The 19,807-nt window shown below is 32.6% G+C and overlaps 1 protein-coding gene across 8 annotated transcripts in view; it reads left to right on the top strand.

Annotated features, from left to right (window-relative positions):
• Positions 1-19,807, top strand: part of LOC150107553 (serine/arginine-rich splicing factor 12-like) — a 103,466-nt gene that overhangs the window by 26,129 nt on the left and 57,530 nt on the right. For 2 of the 8 annotated variants that reach the window (XM_090391951.1, XM_090391952.1), the window contains one exon: positions 7,927-8,287. The exons of 5 other annotated variants lie outside the window; for them this stretch is intronic. In XM_090391951.1, the coding sequence (XP_090248077.1) occupies positions 8,260-8,287 (28 nt within the window). In that variant the 5' untranslated portion in view covers positions 7,927-8,259. Of the gene's footprint in view, positions 1-4,635; positions 4,745-7,926; positions 8,288-19,807 lie in introns of those variants that run through there. One more of the 8 variants, XM_090391954.1, reaches the window with a different exon arrangement.

Raw genomic sequence — 19,807 nt, 5'->3', positions numbered from 1 at the left:
CTACACACATTAACAGCAAAACACTTGTTTTCAGTATATTAAAAGGCTTAAAATTTCAATATTTGTTTCAAGTGCATGTTTATAAACTTGACAGTTAATTTTTTTATCTGTTTCAGCAGCAGCATTATGCTTCGTACTTAATATTTGTGCAAGCATGGGCCTGACATGCACATGCATGGTTGCCCTCTGTGCAGTAAGAGAAAAATATTGCATTAAAATTCTTGGAATATCTTTGAGCTCAATATATTGTTTTCAGTTGAAATTTTAGTAGGATTTATTAGTTATTGTGACATTAATAGTCTAATGTATTAATCTGGCTTGTGAAATGACATCTTACAGTAATGCTCATAAATGTGAATGGAGTTTTATAATTCCCTCAGCCACACACCCATCATATGGAGCTTCTGCACTCCTTACATTCATCACACTATAAGACACTTCTGTCACCCTCCCCTTCTCTAAGTACAAATCCACTCACTCCTTCTTTCTTAGACACTCTTTTATAAAATTTGCAGAGATAGTCTCTTTTCTTCTAGTTGTTAAACATTACCCTGTTGCCTCTTCTTCCCATATCTAAACACTGCAGTTTTCATTCCTTCAACCTCTTCTCATAACTAGCATTTGAGTCCTGATTATCATCTTAGTCACTTATCTCTCAATCCCTCTAGTTTCCTCCTCATATGACAAGTCAGGTGACTAAACAGCACACAGTTGTACATGTGTGGTCTTATCAAGGCCTTGTACAGTGGTACAACCATCTCTTTAACATTGCTTGTCAGTCATCTTTTACATACCAGTACTGCATTTCATTGCATTGCTTGAAATGTACTTTCTGGTCTTCAATTTCTGTCAGCCATCTTTCCCCATTTCATCCAATTCCAAATCTCATCTATCTCCTGAAACAATCTTTTTATGGTAATCTCATACATAACAGGTTGTTAAACTTTATAGTACAATCATACCCCGACTTACGCAAATCCGGAGTTACATCGTTTCTTATATGTACCTATTCCCATCCCACTTCATGCCTCATTACTAGTCATATCTTTCCGGCGCTGGCCGCATTCGCCAGTGTTGCACATGCTGTGAACAAGTACTGACATGTTTCGTGCGGTCTTCATTCATACAAGATTTTTATAGTCTACAAACCTTGCGATTGTTTAATGTTATGTTCTTGATAAAAATTTTATCACATAAAAAATAATAATGCCGTCCAAAAGAAGAAAGTCAGATTCTTCTACAGCTAGCAAGAAAAGAAAAACATTGACTTTGGAAACAACACTCAACATTATTAAGGATTTGGAAGGTGGGATGAAAATTTGTGAGCTAGCAAAGAAGTTCGATCTACAGGAATCCACAGTAAGAAATAAAAAATAAAAGAAAGGCTTACAGATTTTGAAGGACATAGATTCTAATGAGGAACGAATTGTAGTCACAAGGCAAGGAATAAAAAAAAATCATTAGCTTGCTATGAAGAAATTTTGCATGACAAGAAAAAGACATTATGCTGTCAGATGAATCTATTAGATTTTATGAAACCATCAACATCGAAATAATTTTCTGTTTTTTTTATGTACGAAAAACTACAATTATGATTATATGTCTTAAAAAATATAGGTGTTTTTGTAAACCTTTGGTCCCAATTGTATATTTGTATATATAAATTATGCAAAATTATACCCCGAGTTACGCGAATTCGACTTATGCCTTTTTTGTTGGTCCTACCTACCATGTAACTTTGGGGGTTTTACTGTACATTAGTATTATGAATGGACAAAGTTGAGAAGAAACATGTTACCATCACACATCTGTGAATGATTATTCAGGAAATACTTAGGAGTCTGTTATAAAAAAGAGGGAATGAACAAACAAAAGGAATTATATTCTTTGAGCTTGGAGTTGAATTGTGACAGTTGAAGAATTACCAGTAGCACTACTGGTGAACAGTGACCATATGTGAAAATATTTGTAAAAAATGAAAGTAAATGATCTCTGTTTTGAAAGAATGAACATGTTGATAGTCGTCAGTGATCTTTATGGAGCTCTCGGAACTACACCCAAAGTGCAACTGCTTATTGTTTGGGGTTGAGTTGTTCAGATGTAGATCTTGACCAAAAGACAGAACCTATTTCTTGAATGCTGTAATATTATATTTATGCCAAGAAAGATTGGAGGTTAGTCTAAAGAAGATGATATTTCACTTATTTCAAGAGAAATCTCATGTTCAGATTTCAGTAGTGTTGCCAAACTGAAAAAATTCTATTTTTGAGAAATAGATCGTTTTGCTAGCAAATTAACAAGGTTACCAGGACCTGTTGATTGGTACTTTGGTGATCTTGTAAGAAGAGAGTAGGTGCAACACTGGATCCTAGAACTGTAGCATTAGAGTTTGAGGATAAACAGCAAGCACACATGAGAGAAAACAAGCAACCTGGGTGGAGAAGTCAGATAGTAAGATAGGAGCTTACTTAATAAGCCATACCTCTTCACCTGCTTTAGGAGTATAAGAACAATATAACATTTTCCCCCTGGCATTTATTGAAAGGCAGGTGATAGCAAAATCCATATTGGAAATTGTTTATTAGTTAAGAAGTTCCAGATAGAAGTAAACCATTAAGTTTACTTAAGTTAAGGAATATTATATCCCATATTATTTCATAGCCGAATAAGAAACTCAGAGTTTCATGCTGAATATAGAAACTATATAAAGTTCGGCAAGTCCAAGCATAAGCAAATACCTGGATAGTCCATAACTGGTAATTAATTTACGGAATTGACAACGCATATAAAGTAAATAAATTAAAGATAACTTTAATAAATCACTTCTATATTTCGGCAATGTCACATTGCCATCTTCGGGAACATAAAGATATGGTATGTGCACTAAGGAACTAACAAAGCAAATGAGGAAGAAAATAAGAACTAATTTTGTTCCTAAAGTCCTAATGGTGCCCTCTTGCTGGCTAATTTGGTAGTCTTGGCAGTTGGGCTGAAGTTCTCAAAATGAAAGTCTCCCAAATTTGGGGCAGTTTCATGCACCCAAATTTGTTGAGGTTAGGAACGTTTTTTAGAGCTGCTGAAGATTCTTTGAATAGTCTTTCGTATTTAAACTTGCTGCGATGGATTATTTTTGTCTTCTTCCAACGAATTTTATGATGGGTATCTAAGGCATGGTCTGCCAGTCCAGAGCGGCTGTACTGGTGAAAACGGATGTAGTCTTGGTGTTCTGAAATCCTGATATTTGTTGTTCTGCCTGTTTGGCCAAAGTAGGACAATTTGCAGCTGCAAGGGACCTGGTATACACCAGGTAGATCTAGGGGAAGTGGTTGGTCTTTGGTAGAGCGGATAAGGGATGCCAACTTTTTATATGGTCTGTAACAGGAAGTAAGGTCATATTTTTTGAGGATATTAGTTATTTTTTCAGAGGTGCCCTGGATGTAGGGGATAGTGATAGACTTGGTGTAGTCTTTATTGTGGAGGGGGGGAGGGGGGTTGTGGTTTACAGGTTTTAGTATTTTTTGGATTTTTTTGGGGTTGTAGCCATTGGCTAACCAGTACAGCCGCTCTGGACTGGCAGACCATGCCTTAGATACCCACCATAAAATTCGTTGGAAGAAGACAAAAATAATCCATCGCAGCAAGTTTAAATACGAAAGACTATTCAAAGAATCTTCAGCAGCTCTAAAAAACGTTCCTAACCTCAACAAATTTGGGTGCATGAAACTGCCCCAAATTTGGGAGACTTTCATTTTGAGAACTTCAGCCCAACTGCCAAGACTACCAAATTAGCCTGCAAGAGGGCACCATTAGGACTTTAGGAACAAAATTAGTTCTTATTTTCTTCCTCATTTGCTTTGTTAGTTCCTTAGTGCACCTACCATATCTTTATGTTCCCGAAGATGGCAATGTGACATTGCCGAAATATAGAAGTGATTTATTAAAGTTATCTTTAATTTATTTACTTTATATGCGTTGTCAATTCCGTAAATTAATTACCAGTTATGTCTAACCAACGTATAAGTCTTACTACTAGAATGGATAATCCATATGGTAGTGCAACATGGGGCAACTCATAATTAGTAATTTATTAGGACATCTTCTTGGCAATTCTTATAGTAGGGTATGTAAGTTCTGTTCGCTACAACTTGGTATTAACTAGGTCTACCTACTCACTGATGAGACCTCAATAAAGGTTAAAACCGGTCTGGGTAGTGACCTTCTCTTATAATGTAGAACAGTAATACAAGCTCCTAGGAGCTGGGTTTTACATTGAGTAAATACCAAGAACAGTGATCGGAGCTTACTCCACTATGAGTTGCCCCATGTTGCACTACCATATGGACTTCCAGGTATTTGCTTAAGCTTGGACTCGCCAAACTTTATATAGTTTCTATATTCAGCATAAAACTCTTTGGGTTTCTTATTCGGCTATGAAACAATATGGAATGTAATATCCCTTAATTTAAATAATTTCATGTCGCCGAATTGAAGCCTTTGGCTCTTCATATAATTAGCATTAAGTTTACTCTTAGAAAGAATGCTGAAGCAAGAATAGTATGGCTTAGGTAATGTGTTTGGTACACAAGTTCTTTACCCTTAATAGGTTGAACATGGACTAAATTTCCTAGCCACAAAATGGATACCATTGGAATGGGAGAGAAGAAGGCAACATGAAACAGGAATCAACTGATTCACGAACCTTCAGAAAAATTTTCAAGAAATGCCATCAGGACCAGTAAATTTTGTATGTATATTTGAAGGTATTTTTGATAATAAGTACCATCAACTAGGCATGTGCCCAGTTTTGATTTTGAACATTGGAGGTCAGGTTTAGTTGGTTGTGACACACTCCAGTTGAATTGTCAAGTATGCAGAAATCATCAATACTTGGTCACATCTTATTGTTACTATATTTTTGAGTTTCTGTTAACCTTGCTACCTAAGGATCATTCTTCTGCTATTTCACTTTTATGTACTTTGAAGTTTTTCTCAGGAATCTATCTGAAAAGGAGAAATAATTTGCTGACTGGTTTATAGGGAATTCACAATTAAATGTTTAAGAATTTTGGAAATCTGATTGGATAGCCCTTTAATGTGAGATGGGATTGCTCTTCTCATTAGATTGGTTATACCTTTCAACTTCAAATTTCTAGCAGGTCATTCTTTAATCATCTTTTCATTGTATTTTATTTTATTTATTGCAAGATTTCAAAGAGGAGATGTTGATAAAACTTTGCTTTCTTTGAGAGGATGTCATTGTTTATAGAACTCAATGAAGCTGTTTGAAATATACCAAACATTTGAGCCTTCCATAAGGTGAAATTATTTTATCATATGGAGATGTTAGTTACAGAAATAGTAATTTTTATTGCTCCAGTAAGCCAAATGACAGGCACATTTTAGCTTTTATAGTATTGCTCTTGGATGTTTCAGATAGTGGGCCAGGGAAAGAGGGGGATATGTAGATGATTGCACTTACCTACCTAGGTGTTTATTTATTTTTATTATTATTATTTTTTTTTTTTTTGTGTGTGTGTGTGTGTGTGTGTAAAGAAATGCAAAAGAAGTTATCAACATATTCCATCTGCTTCTTTGGAGACAAGACATATAAAATGTTTTTGCCCATATTATTCCACATGAAAGAATGAGATGGGATAGAATAATTTGTCTGTACTAGTTTTGTAAAAATTCTTGTTTCACATCAAGCAAAATTGTGAATAAACTAAATTAAAAAAAAGTATAACAAGTGACATAATGAAATATTTGAACAGGAATAGCAATGGAAAAAAAAAAGTGTGCATTTGCTATGACATTGTTTGCTGGTTCATGGTCTGCTGCAAACATCTAGGTAACCATGTGTATGTTATGGTGAATTAGAGGATGTAGAGTACAAAAGGATACACAGAATAGGACTGGCAGCACATTCAACTGAAATCAAACATTGAATATTATGGCAGCAAACCAAAATATTCCATACATTGTTATTTTTTCATGAACATTCAAGGAATTAGCTGAAACTATGAAACATCCTCAAAGTGCAACGGAAAATAAGGGTTGATTTTACATCATGTCCTTTCTCTAATTCAAATGATACATACACGGTTACCAGTAGTTTGTTGCAGATCATGAACCAGCAAACAATGTCATATACACTCTTTTCATTGTTCAAATATTTCATTATGTATGTTATCCCTTTTATTTATTTATTCTATTTTCACATATTGTGATGCGAAACAATTTTCATGAAACTAGTAGAGTAGTCAGTAAATTATTCTATCCCATTTGGTTCTTTCATGTGGGAAAACTATTGGCAAAAAAATTTCTAATAGTTGCCAACATACTTTACACCTGCACTATGCACACATTTTGTCTAGGATATTCTTTAAATCTAAATGTTTAAGGATAGTTTCAAAGCTGTTTGCTTTGCTACTGTCAGAATGTGAACAGAATCTAGTAGTTATTGAACTTAAATCACTGATTTAAATTATTATTTTTTAATATTTTGCAATCCTTAATAATTCATCTATCTAGATTGCACAGGCCTATGGTGACAGCTGATTGTTACAAAATTTTAATAATGTGAATCAATTCCAAGAAAGACTATAAACCTACAATGCACCACCACTCTAGATGGGCTTAGGGTTAGACATTCCGAAAGAAACTGCTCTAGAGATCGAACATGGAACTTTTCAAGTCTTTAATAAGCATATGATACATAAAAGTGTTTTTACCATTTTTTTGCTGCTACTTATCTTTGATTCCTTTTACAATACACTTTCTCTCATTTTAAGTGTTTTTTCTGCAGTGAATTGCAGACAGAATAACTATTGTAGATTTGCAAACTGGTTGTAAGTGTATTTAATTAAGCTTCAAAGCACATCTAAAAGTTAAATCTTTCAAATTAGTAGTCATGCAAGGTTTAGTGGGGCATAAACTGCTGCCTTTTTTTTTTTATTAACTTCAGATATTTACAATACTTGTGTGGGAGTACCATTAAAAAAAATAATAATCTAACCTGTTTGAAAATTCTGTTTCTCAGAGAATTAATGGAAAGTATACCTAGTAAAATTGAAAATATTTGGTATATTAATTTAGATTTTATGTATCTGATACCAAATATCTGACTTAGCATTTTGGCAATTGGAATCTTGGTTTGGAATACTTTTATTTAAAATAAAAAGTAAGTCTGTAGAATAAGATATTCAGATAGCTGGCAATGAAAAATGGGTTTAGTTTTGGTCCACTCATTTTGCTCCACTACCGATATTCAAAACATGAGAAATTTGTTATCAGTATTGTTTGCAAAATATTTAAAATTGATATTAATAGCACATTTATTGTTACACACACACAGACATTCTTTCTGTTAAGAAATTAAAACTTACTAGGTTTTAAAGTGTACCTATGTAGTATTTCTATAAAAGTTAACTGGCCTTTAAATAAAATTGATTCTAAAAAAGTTATCCCTGCCCCTCCAGAGTAAAAGCTTGTACACCCATGATCCATAGCTGCCCATTGGACCTTGTAGCATTTTGTATCATCATACATTAAATAAATAACCCATGGTGAACTTTATATGGAGGAGAAAATTATTATTTAAAAGAAGCACTCAACATTTCATTTTGTTTCATTTATTTCTTTATCTTTTCTTTATTTTTAATTTTTTAGCTTATAGGATAGATGGTATAAGATCTTTGGTGTTTTAAGGGCTATATTATCTGTAGGCAGCAAAATTTCAAAATGAACTAAGGGTTTTTTTCTTGAAATAATTTGAGAAGCAGAAATTAAGATTCCAATGTGTCTTCGAAACAAGTAGTGCAGTACTTATTGTCAGTAACTGGTAGTGATCATAGTGCACATTCTTTTTCTATTTTCTAAGTGCTAAGTAATAAATAATATTAACAGTGTTATTTCTAATTTTGTTAGACTTGAGAGCCAAGATTACAAGTGGCAAGTTAATAGTGGATATACAGTAATCAAAAAGTTAAAGGTCCAAGCAAAGAGGGCAAGCAATAGAAGTCGTATACAAGTCCTTCGAACTTCTATAGATTTTCAAGCAAGTGCCAGTTCCATGTTAAAGGGACCGGTCAAGTACACCTAGAGTATAGTACAGTTTGATTATACATCTTTCGTATCAAGTTGTCAGCTAAAGCATATTTTTTTGTGTCCAAGTCCCTAATACAGAGTAAAAATAGACAAGTCAAGACACAGCTTCATTCAAATGAAACATGGTTGTCAAGTAATCAAGCATCCTGCTGGATGACAGAACAGACCAGAAAGTATTCAGGTATCGTTCAAAAACATTACATGAACCATAGAAATGACTAAAATATAGTTTACACATCAAATACAATATTGAACACTAAAGAAATTGAACCTCCCCTCCTATCTTTACAACCATGTTAAGTTTCATTTTTGCTATGGATTCCTTTAGAAAAACAAACGAGAATAATCTAATTTTTCGCGGTCATGTTTTTACCATTTCTTTATCCTTAACACTATTCTTATTTTATAATTTAAAAATAAGAGTGAAGTTGTTTCGAATGCCATATAGGTAGCTTGCTATTTCTCTGGGTTTGTGACATGGTTGGGGCATTGTGTTGCTATTAGAAAAATTGCTAATTTCCAATTTTAGCACAGTGAAATACATTGAATATTGCTATCAGTTTTGATAAACAATATGCAACATGTGCTCAACACTGTTTTTTGCTGATTTTCTGTATAAAGAATAGGATATAATCTTTAAAAAGAATTATATAAATGTGATTTTGCAGTCTATACTTTGATACTTCTGCACTACCTTTTCCATTTAGTGCTCTATTTCATTGATTAGCTTTTTTTTTCCCCTTGAATTTATGTTCCTGAAATTGCTTTAGCATACTGTATTATGCTGAAATATCACAAAAAGATTATCCTTGACATTATTTGCTTAGTCTGGTATCTGAAAAAGTATTCATTCAAATAATTCTCATTAGAATTGTTTAGTTGAGTTTACTGCTAACTTTACACCTGCAAAAGTCATTCTTTAAGGTAAAGAAACTAAGTATGCTTATTTATAATTGGTTGGTATGATGATATAAAGACAAGATTCAAATATGTTCAATATTTGTTTTTCTTAAGCTATGCACTGAATTCTGAATTAAGAGTTAGAAAATTTTAATTTTTAACATTTATAGCAAAAAAAAAAAAAAATTAAGACTTAGGCAAGAGGAGCATATTTTATATCCTCTTTAAAATAGTTTTGCCGATTATTTCTTATTCAAATATCACTAGTTTTTGTACACTGAAATTTTAAATACTTCTCAGGTGCATTTAGAATCTGATTGCACATATAAATTATAATTAAAGTAATGCTGATGAAGCCAATAATATTAATTTGGCAATCAGGCATAGTTTTGTGACACTTAAAATTGTTTATAATATTATTTAGGACTGTTCATTTTGTGCTTCTTTTGAAAGCAGAAGGAAATATTTTTTAAATACTGTATTTTATAAACATTACCACAACTAGTACATGCTATAAGTAGCATTGCACTGAGCTGACTTATGGTTTATGTATTGCGTGGATCTCAGTTATTGCCTTTTTTTTTAAAGATGTACTGATCTTTTATTTTCTGAAGACCTTAATTTGTTTGTGCTTGCTATGTCGTTAATATTACTTGGATAATATGATGTTAAATTTATAACACTGTTGGATTTTAATGATCTTTATTGTATTATATCATAGCTAGTTTTATATAATATCTCTTCTTAAGCCACTTCAAGTCTCCAATAAGTAAGGTGGTTGCTTTTCTCACCAGGTGGCAACATTCATTTGCTATCTAATGGCTCACAAATATTCCCATCACCAAATGTCAATTTGCACAGTAGCTCACTCACTGTAACAAAGGACAAATAATCCCAGCTCAAGCCTCATAGTATTAATGCCATGCTAAAGGAAATTTATTTTACAAAGTTATCCACTTTAACAAACAATTCCTTTGGTTCCTGGAAATTTGCTGTTGTGAGAGTTTGACTGTATATGGATGTTAGTTTAGTGGTTATGTAATGGTGTAATATATCATTGCTACTCAAAAAAGAGCTTGTGGTTAGGAAGGATAAATACTGAAATTGAATTAACCAGCAATGGATATAGTCAAGTAGTAGTACATAAACTACAGTAAATCTCCACCTTTTGACGTTTTGCTTTACAAAGATTTTCAGTTATGACTTATTCCCATTTATACAATGCTACATTTGCTTGCATAACAGTGTTAGCAACATTGTACTATTGTGAGTCAACCAGTGTGCAGGTTTTAACGATTGGTTTGTTTATGATGCTATTGCCTATTGCATCTTTTCATTTCACTGTGAATTATGAACTGTTTATAACTACTTCATATTGTTGCTAATAATGGCAGATCAAAAAAAAAAAATCAAAGAATACGCTTGTTTCCTGTAAAAGAGAAGGAAGACTTGTAAACATATCAAATACTAAGATTAAAATTTAAATTTAGTGACAAGACATTTTAGCTTACTATACCTGATATGGAGAAGAGAACTTCCATTCAACATATCTAACTTTAGCTGTTGCAAAAATTATTTAATTTTTTTTTATTTTGCATTACTGATGTAGCATTTATTTACATCAGTTACATGCATGTAACTGCTTAAAGATATTATTACACCATTATGTGCATTGCATCTGTGGGTGGATGTGGAGGAAGGGAGGTGCAATAATTCTCTCTCTCTCTACACACACACACACACACACAATGAAATTTGCTGTATGTTGGTGGTCTTGGAACCAAATGTGTTGTATGATGAGGTACACCTATATCTTGAATATGAGGACAAATATTATCATCTTACAGGATGGGAAGCGTCTGCTTTATTATTATTACGCAACACCTCCAGGGAGTCCAGAAACTCATTGAGGGAGGGGCACCTATTTTACAACTTTGTCTCCACCACTCCACCAATTTTGCAAATTATTTACATGAAAGTTCTGTTTGTTCATTCAAACCAGCAAATTAACATTAAATCCACTAACCACAACTACCCTCATTTACACCGCCATCTACTGCCAATTACCACCACTAGTATTTTTACAGACAATCGCAAAGATTCATTTTTTTGATGTCATTACTTCATTGCTAACACAAAAGGGAGAAAAAAAAAATAAAAGATCAGCATATGCTTTAAATAAGTTACCATTTTCTCTTAAAATAAAAATCGCTATAGGTCTGGAAAAAAAAAATATTTTTTTCTGAAAGAAAAAAAGATAGACCCATCATTGCTTCTTGCAATGAAGGGTCTATCCTTATTACTATTTTTGCATATTTAATGGTAAATAAGTTTTTGCTTGCCTATTAAGTCTAATCTGCTCTTCTTGATTCAAAACAAAAAGTGTGGTATTTTATGCATACAGGGAGTCCATAAATTATCTGAGCTAAGTTTAATTCATGTTCATATGGAACACTCTAGTTCAATAGCATTTTTTCAGTAAGTTAATTATCTTATTGAAAAACTTCTTATTTAGAAAAATTTTACATGTGAAGTTATGTGCCAAGAAAAGGGGATTAAGGTAATACTCCTATGTGTCTCTACATATTTGATTTTTGTCACATCACATGTGAGTTAAATGAATTTTTTTCAAAATCCCACAAGAAAATATTCAATATATTTTTCAAGAGCCATTCAGAAAGTTTTGTTCCGAATTTTCATATCAAGACCTGATATGTGGTGAACAGAACAGTATGTGTACCCCCCCTCCCTCTTATGTATGTTTAAATCAGTTATGAAATAAGTTATTTTATAATAACTAAAATGGGCATTGTTGATTGCTTATTATAAAGCAGTGCTATTTACAACTTAAACAATCGCATAAATCGTTAAGTAGTCATTAACATTGCTTTGTTCTATCCTTTTTGTTTGTTTTTGTACATATATTGGCCTTCATTTACACGTTTAAATTATACAAATTTAAAATAATGCACCCGAACCATCTTTATGTCACAAGAGGTCAGCACATAGCCTGCCATTTTCTCATGTTATTTTGCTAGAGATTGTCAATTGGTTATCTATTGGAAGTGTGTAATTTTTTACTTATTTTGTGTTCATTACTACACTTGGGGCTAGTAAGCATTGTCGTAGTTCTAATGGGATTAATGCACTGTATATGTTGATTAAAGCAACTATGCTTTATCATACTATGCAAAAAATAATAGTAAAGATGAATGAATCTCTTTGGTTGCTTATTTTATTTAGTGCCTAGTCTTCCAATAAAAAAAAAAAAAAGTAAATGTTATATACTTAGCTGGAATGTGGGAGTTACTCTCGTATCATATTGTCATGTTTTTGGTGATTAGTTATATTATCATGAATTTAAATTCTGCGGAACATAATTCTCTGATAAAATAAATCAACTATATATATGATTGTTATGTTTAGATGAATATGTTGGTGTAGTTATGTGTGTTAAGGTTTAAGCGCCAGGAAAAACTCATTATATAACTTTAATGGAGTGAAAACAGTACTAATGGCATGATTAAAAATAGTATTTAATTCTTCTAATACTGGAAACATTAATGGGAAAAACTACGAAATGATAAAATAAAATCATTATAAGATGCAACATTAAATCACTTTCATACTTGTGAAAGTGATTTAATGTGAAATGTCAGAAACAAAATCACCCATTCATTAGCTGAAATAGTGGTCTTTAATTTATGGACCTATGTACAGTGTATTTTGGCCACCATTTCCACTAAAAAAGGTATTACTAGCTTATGTAGATGTTCCTCTAAAACTGTTTCAAGCATTGAATTAAAAATGGGAAAACCTAACATTATGTATATTGATTACTCAATAAAGAGTATGCGAGATTAATTTATTTTTAAGAAAACAATAGTGAACCTTGTTCTAGCAGAAATCCCTCTCTTTGCCCAGGAATAATTATGAAATTTATAATGCATTTGAACTTTACAATTTATTATAATTTTACTATAATATGGACATAAATTTGTGGATTTTATTTTAGAAATCCTCAAATTTATTTCATTTTCTACTATTATGGCAAGTCTTGACTAGCGGTTAATGTTTTGGACAGACTTTCATACAAGATTAGATGGAAGAAAATCAGTGTGCTATATAGACGTCATTATAGGTGAGAAAGATTATTTTTTTAAAATCAGTAATGGCTGTGAAGTATTCTCTTAACCTTAAGAAGTATGGCTGGCTGCATTACTTTGCCAAAAATTTGGGAGACTGTTATCCTAAGATCAATTTCACCACAACTGTAATGTTTCTTTTTTACATTAGGGGACACCAAATCAGGACTTTATATCTTTTGTCCATTATAATTTGAATTATTTTGCTTACTCATTGTCACATATGAACTGTGACATGCTGTTTTGCTCTGAAGATGCTGATTTGAAATTCAGCTAGTTAATAAAAAAAAAAATCTTTTTATAATTTAGTTCACTAGTGTTGTAATATCATTAAATTATGTATTTGAGCTGATATATATCACTGCGTGAAAAACACCAGAAACGTATCAATCTTAATAAGATAGTAGGCACATCCTTTCATCATGCCTCCTTTGCATTTTTTTTTTAATGTTTATAAAATCAAAAGTATTTACATTCTACAGTGCTAATTATATTATCAATCGATCACTGTAAACACACACATTTTTACATGGGCATTTTCATGGAGTCTAAAGATTCATTGTGAGAGCCCCACACTATGATTCACACACTGCCTATCACAGTTCTCTTTCAACCTTTTCACTGGCAAAGCATTGCTTCTGGCAGGCAGTTCTACTCAAAGCAAGAGGTCTAGTCCTTACCTTTGCCAGTGGCCTTAAATGACACTTTGTTCTTGCCCATTCAGCCGTGTATTGAAATATTTCTTTAGCATATACTCTATACTATCACCTTTAATGTCACATCTCTTGCTTTTCACGTGTGGTAAACTTTGTAAACTACAAATGTTTATCATCAAAGGGACATTCCACAGACCAGTCACAATTTCCGGTGAGTCACCTCGTATTCCTCATCCTCAAGAAACTTGAACAATAAAATCTGTACACAGTAGTCTAGATATGGTTGTGTCAAGTCCTTATAAAGAGGGATAATAACTTCCTTATTCTTGCTTGTTCATTATATTTCTTAGCATCCAAGTGACACACCATTACCTCTAAATTGCAAGCCTCATCAATTGCTTGCAGTGCAGTTCCATTTGTGATACATGGCCTGTATTTTATTTTATTTATTTTTTTTTTCCATCTCAAAGTGCATAACTTTACATTTGTCACATTGGCAACCATTATCTTTTGCCCAAACATCTCCCTTAGTGTTATGTCATTCCATATGGCATCCTGTCAACTGACTCGAGTCTAGTATCTTGGTGTAGCCATTTCCCTTATCCAGCTCAACTGTTACTTTATTGAAGAAAGAGTTTCTATGACGAGATCTACCTTTCATAAGCCTTCCCTATAGAGTATCATATTCCTCTTCATAATTCTTGAAATCTTAACCAACATTTTCATATCCTTAACACTACCACTCCTGAGCTACTAAATTATCTATAATTTGTTACTCTATCTTAGAACCTTGTTTGTGATTGATTTATCTTGTCCTATTCCTTTGGGACACTGTCAGTGCTAAGACTTCAACAGCCTACTTAGGGATAATACCATTTCTCTTGTGCTCGCCTATGAAACATAGGCTGATATCTGATGTACTCATATTGATATCTTAAATATCTAGTTCATCCAGCTCTGTTTTTATATTGATCTTTATCATCAATCATACATTATCTTTGCCTGGATTAAACACATAGTAATCAGTTGATAATTCAGTTTTTTGCTGCAATCTCTCTCTACTTGGCATTCATTAAAGTTATCCTTCATAATCCTCCTTCCTTTTACTTGCTGCATAGATAAAGCTGGAATTTCCTTTGACTTGCTTGGCTCCTCATCTGATTTTTGCCTTCCTCACAGTGCTGCTTTGCCTTTCTTCCTGTGCTTGATACTGCTCGTGGGTTTGCTGATACTTTCTCCTTGTCATTCACAACATTCTTTTTTCACATAATGAATTATTTTTCGTGCACTACTGACAACCTACCTCAGTAGTTTCTTATGTCATGACACTACTTTGTGCTGCCCTAGTTTTATAATAATCAGATTTGTAGTTCCACGTATAATTTCTTAATTGAATCTATATGCTTAGCTACTTCCCAAATTAAGATTTCATGAATTGTTTTTCTTAATTGAAGGCAAAGTGATTACTTTAGTTATGGATACTTTCTCTGGTGCTCTTATCAGATCCAGTACTCAAACCATGGATATCTCTATCACATGTTGCTTTAGATAATTGTCTTATATTAGCTGTGTAAATTTGTTTTCTTTTGTTCCTTCTTCCATTTTCTGTGTGCATAATAATGATTAGTTGCCTTTTATTCATTCAGTAATTTTCACTATGTATCTCCTTTAGCTCCCTTGGCCTATAGCTGCATTCAACTGTATATGTGGTATGTTAGCTTTTATCCTAAACCAGATAGCTTCATCTGGTTTAGAATAAAAAATTACATTACATCTATTAACTCTACCTTTCTTCGAACTTCTACTTTTGTTGGTTGCTCTTCTGCTGTCACTAACTTCCTTTCTTTCAGTCCTGTTCTCTCTGATTCCATAAGAATTTCTTCCTTTCTCATTTTCTCACTAATGCATCTGTGGCCAATTCAAGTTAACCAATGAAGAGTATCAGAAACTAGTATCTTGGAAGCCTGTTCTTGGAATATTCATTGGTAAGACTGGCAGAGAAGAGACTGAAGTTCTTTTAGCTTCTCTTTATCTTTCGAAATTGACTGCTTTTTTTTTTTTTTTTTTTTTTTTTTAAGGTGTAACTTTTGGGATGGATGAAAATAGCATCCAATTTGGATTAGAACATCAAGAAAAAGGCATTTTTCACATTCAAACTTCATTCTAATGACTACCCTTCTTCACAACAGCATGTACGTTTAAGAGAGTTTGGCTGTAGCATCACCAGACTTCTTATTTGAAGTTTTTTTAGGTGAAATTCATTTTTTCTAAACAAATTTACCAATACCATATCTTTAATGAAACTTTAACCTACCTGTTATTTGGAGAGCAACAATGCTCTCCATTTGGGCAACCAATCCATTTGCTTTAATTCTATAATCATTGTGTACTACTTACAAATACAACTCATGTTCTTCCCTAATGCTTTTATAATTCTTTATAATCCAACACCACCTCATGTGACAGCACACTTAACTATATCCTCCAATCCAGTCCTTTGGTTCAACCTTCCCTGATTTTATTGCTTTTTTTATCCATGCTTAATAATAGCTAAATTTCTGTTCTGTTCTTAAGTATTTTTTTAATTACTTTGCTTCTACACTTCCATATCTCTTTTCCCCAGTTTAAGAAACTGTGGAACTCTAAAAATTTTTTTCTTCATTGGAACCCTATGAAACTTAGCATTAAAATTATTGGAAAGAAATTATGATAAAGTAACATAACTGTTCTAGAAATGTCAATTTAATAATTATTAATACTTTCTCATTCACTGAAATTTATTTCAGGCATTAGCAATAATTGACGAGAATCAAATCTGTAGTCTTTCTTATGCAACTGTACATCATAGAAATTGTGATGAAGCCATCCACACTAAACAATAATGCATTAGTAAAACACTCAATGTGAATTCATTACTCATAGCATTTGTTTTATAATTAACCTTTAAGTTAGAATCTGACTGGCATGTATGTTTGTAAAGGCCTTCTGGTCACAGATGATGGTTTTCATTGTTCAATTCACTCCATTTATTGAAAGCATGAAATGGCTTGAAAAGTATCATGCTAGATCATGATTTCTGGGTTACGTGATCACCTGATTTACTAAATGCATTATAGCTTTCCACCTTTTCCTTTGGGTATAATGCTATAAATATTTTGATGTTACCTTTATCTTTGTTATGGTTTTGCACCAAAATACATCATGCTAAATGAACTAACTAACCAACCAACCTGTTGGTGCCAGCACACCAAATAACATTGGAAAAATTTAAATTCATCTTCAAGTTTTCTTAATACTTTTATTTCCAAAATCATTTCCATAGCAAAACTAACAGTTTGCTAACCAGATATTCTGAAATAATGGAAATTCATTTGCACAATTAAAGCTTGCTCTCATGACCTTTTGTCACTCACTACCCATTACTGTTATATCACAAAGCTGTAGGAGGAATTCATTCATGTGGTTCATTAAGGATGCCAGTCAAGTTAAAAGTCCATCCAAGCTTAAAAGGCAATTTAAAAAATTGTATTTCTTCAAAAGAATGCTGATATTTAGATTAAAATATTTTTGAAAAAGGGTGTAAAAATAAAATAGATTTTGTGAAATTACAGTTTAAAGTGTAAAAGGTTTGGGAGTGGGGGTGGGGGGGTGGGATGAAAAGTTCATGAGTACTTTGATGCCTAGCATACATAGATTGCAAAAATGATTTGCATATGTGCCCAATGATTATCAGCGTCTTGTCTTCCTTTCATTTATATTACGTTAAGTTATTTATGAAAATAAGGATTTGTATTAATTCTAGATGGAAGACATTTTAGGCCAAGTATTATTAGGAATGTATCAGTAGTCAGGTAACTTGGAGACGAGTTATTGCGAATAGTGAGTTGGAGTCAAATTGCCAATATGGTTTTAAGTCATCACATTAGATAATAGTGCTGCTGAAGGGAACACTAACTTGTAGGGATAAGAAATTTATTCTCCCACGTTTACAAGGCTTTGCTAGAGAACATCTGGATTACTGTGTGCAGATAAAATTGCTTAGGTATCAAGAAGGAAATACAAGTTAGTAAAATCATAAAACATACTTCACATTCAGTTGAACTTATCTTTGATGCCTATTAATTAGAATAGAATGGATGTGCATATCATAAATCAAGCAGTTTTGTGTTAGAAGATTTGTAAGGACCTCAGTAATAATTTGTTATATTGAATTTCCTTTAGAATTACATTATGCCTGTTGAACTGGTTCACAATTTATTATAAAATTGTTTTTAATTTCCTGGTTTAATCTTTCTTTCTTATACTGTTATGAAGTAAAACTGTTTGACATTCTGTTGTAACTCATTGACAATTCAGTAAACTTTCTTGATTGTGACCCAACACATTGGAATGTTACCTGTTTTTAAGGTCCTTTTGTTATTTTTAAAATAAGCCAGATTAGCATTATTATCAGGAATTGAGCAGTCATTTTTTTTATGGGACATCTTTGGATATTTTCCAGTAAAATGAATTAACTAATAGCAAGTTAAAACTTTGAAGAAATAATTTTCTCAAAACATTTTGGATTAAAGCCTGTGACATTTTTACAACTAAAAATGTACTGATATTTTAACATCGAAGAATTGCAGTTGTTTGGTAATAATGTATAATTTTACTGTTCAAATAGGTTATAGATTAATATCTAAACTGATCAACTAATGTTCATCCTCATTGCCTGGTGTGTGGTCTGCTCCACTTACAGATTTTTGTATGGAAGCCATTTGGTTATGGCTTCTGCAATCACATCATGAAGTCTTAAGTCCCCATCTCTGCATTGAACATTTACATCAGCCATGATTAGCTTTAATCATGTTTGACAGCAGCCCATTCTCAATTGGGCTGTTGCCAACTCTTCCACAAAGAAGATATCAGGAGGAAGAATTTTCCATTCTCCTGCGCTATTTCCTTTGGTTTAAATTTGAATATATGTCTTGAGTTTGTATATTCTGCTTTTTTTGGTTCATTAGCACATCACAAGTTCTGTATCAGATTGTTAAGTGGTGATGCCCCTTTGCTGGTCACTTGGGGTCTAGATATCAATCTCTTTATAATAGCTTTTCAACTATGGCGATGCACTAGTCTTGAAGTGACAGAATTTTGCTTAATTGAAGCTTGTGTTTATCATGCATACAATTAGAGCAATTCTATTTTGCATAGCCTTATTTTAATAATTAGATTTCTATGAAACTTACTTGACTATGATAGTCCATTGAGCCTAATATGTGAGAAAAAAAACAAGCTCTAGTATTCTTCAGTGAATTAGGTACCCCATAAAAACCACTGCTTTTTCAGATATTCTATTATAAAAAAGCACATATGGGAAATTAACAACTTTTCAGTTCAGTTATTATCACTGTTCTGCATCAGTGAACCAAAGGTGATGCAAAACAGTAATAATTGTGTCATTGCAAGTATAATGAAAACCACTGCTTAAAATGTTCATGCACAACAGATTTAATGACTGCAGAAAGCTTGAATGTGAGATGCCTGCTGATGGTTTTGAGAATCACGCATTTCTAACAAAGGGATCATAATTATTAAAGAACACATAAGTCCACAGTAACTTTTAATTGATAAATAAGGATATTTCATACTAAAACTAATAGTACATCTTCAATGTTACGAACAGATAGGAATGGAATACAAGTAACGAACATTCGGTGGATCACCTATTAAAATACATTGTTGTCGCGAGCTAAGAAATTAATAATTAATATTTAAGATAATTGGGTTTTTTAATGATTATATAAAATAAGACTCCCAGATCTTCGAGAGAGAGAGAGAGAGAGAGACAATCATTTAGATTTAAATTTGGTCGGTGTAAAATAACTTCACAACTTTATCTATGAAGGAGAATAGCTTTATCCCACTGGATATTATGGGTAGTATTAATACTGTGTTGTGCTAGACCAGACTTTTAAAAGATTTTTAAAATTCTACCTATAGGTTCTGAGATTCCTG

This window comes from Typopeltis vanoorti, chromosome 4 (assembly GCF_054136105.1).
Source record: "Typopeltis vanoorti isolate ZY-2024b chromosome 4, IOZ_Tvanoo_1.0, whole genome shotgun sequence".
Taxonomy (NCBI): Eukaryota; Metazoa; Arthropoda; class Arachnida; order Uropygi; family Thelyphonidae; genus Typopeltis; species Typopeltis vanoorti.
This window is presented reverse-complemented; position numbering and strand designations above follow the sequence as displayed.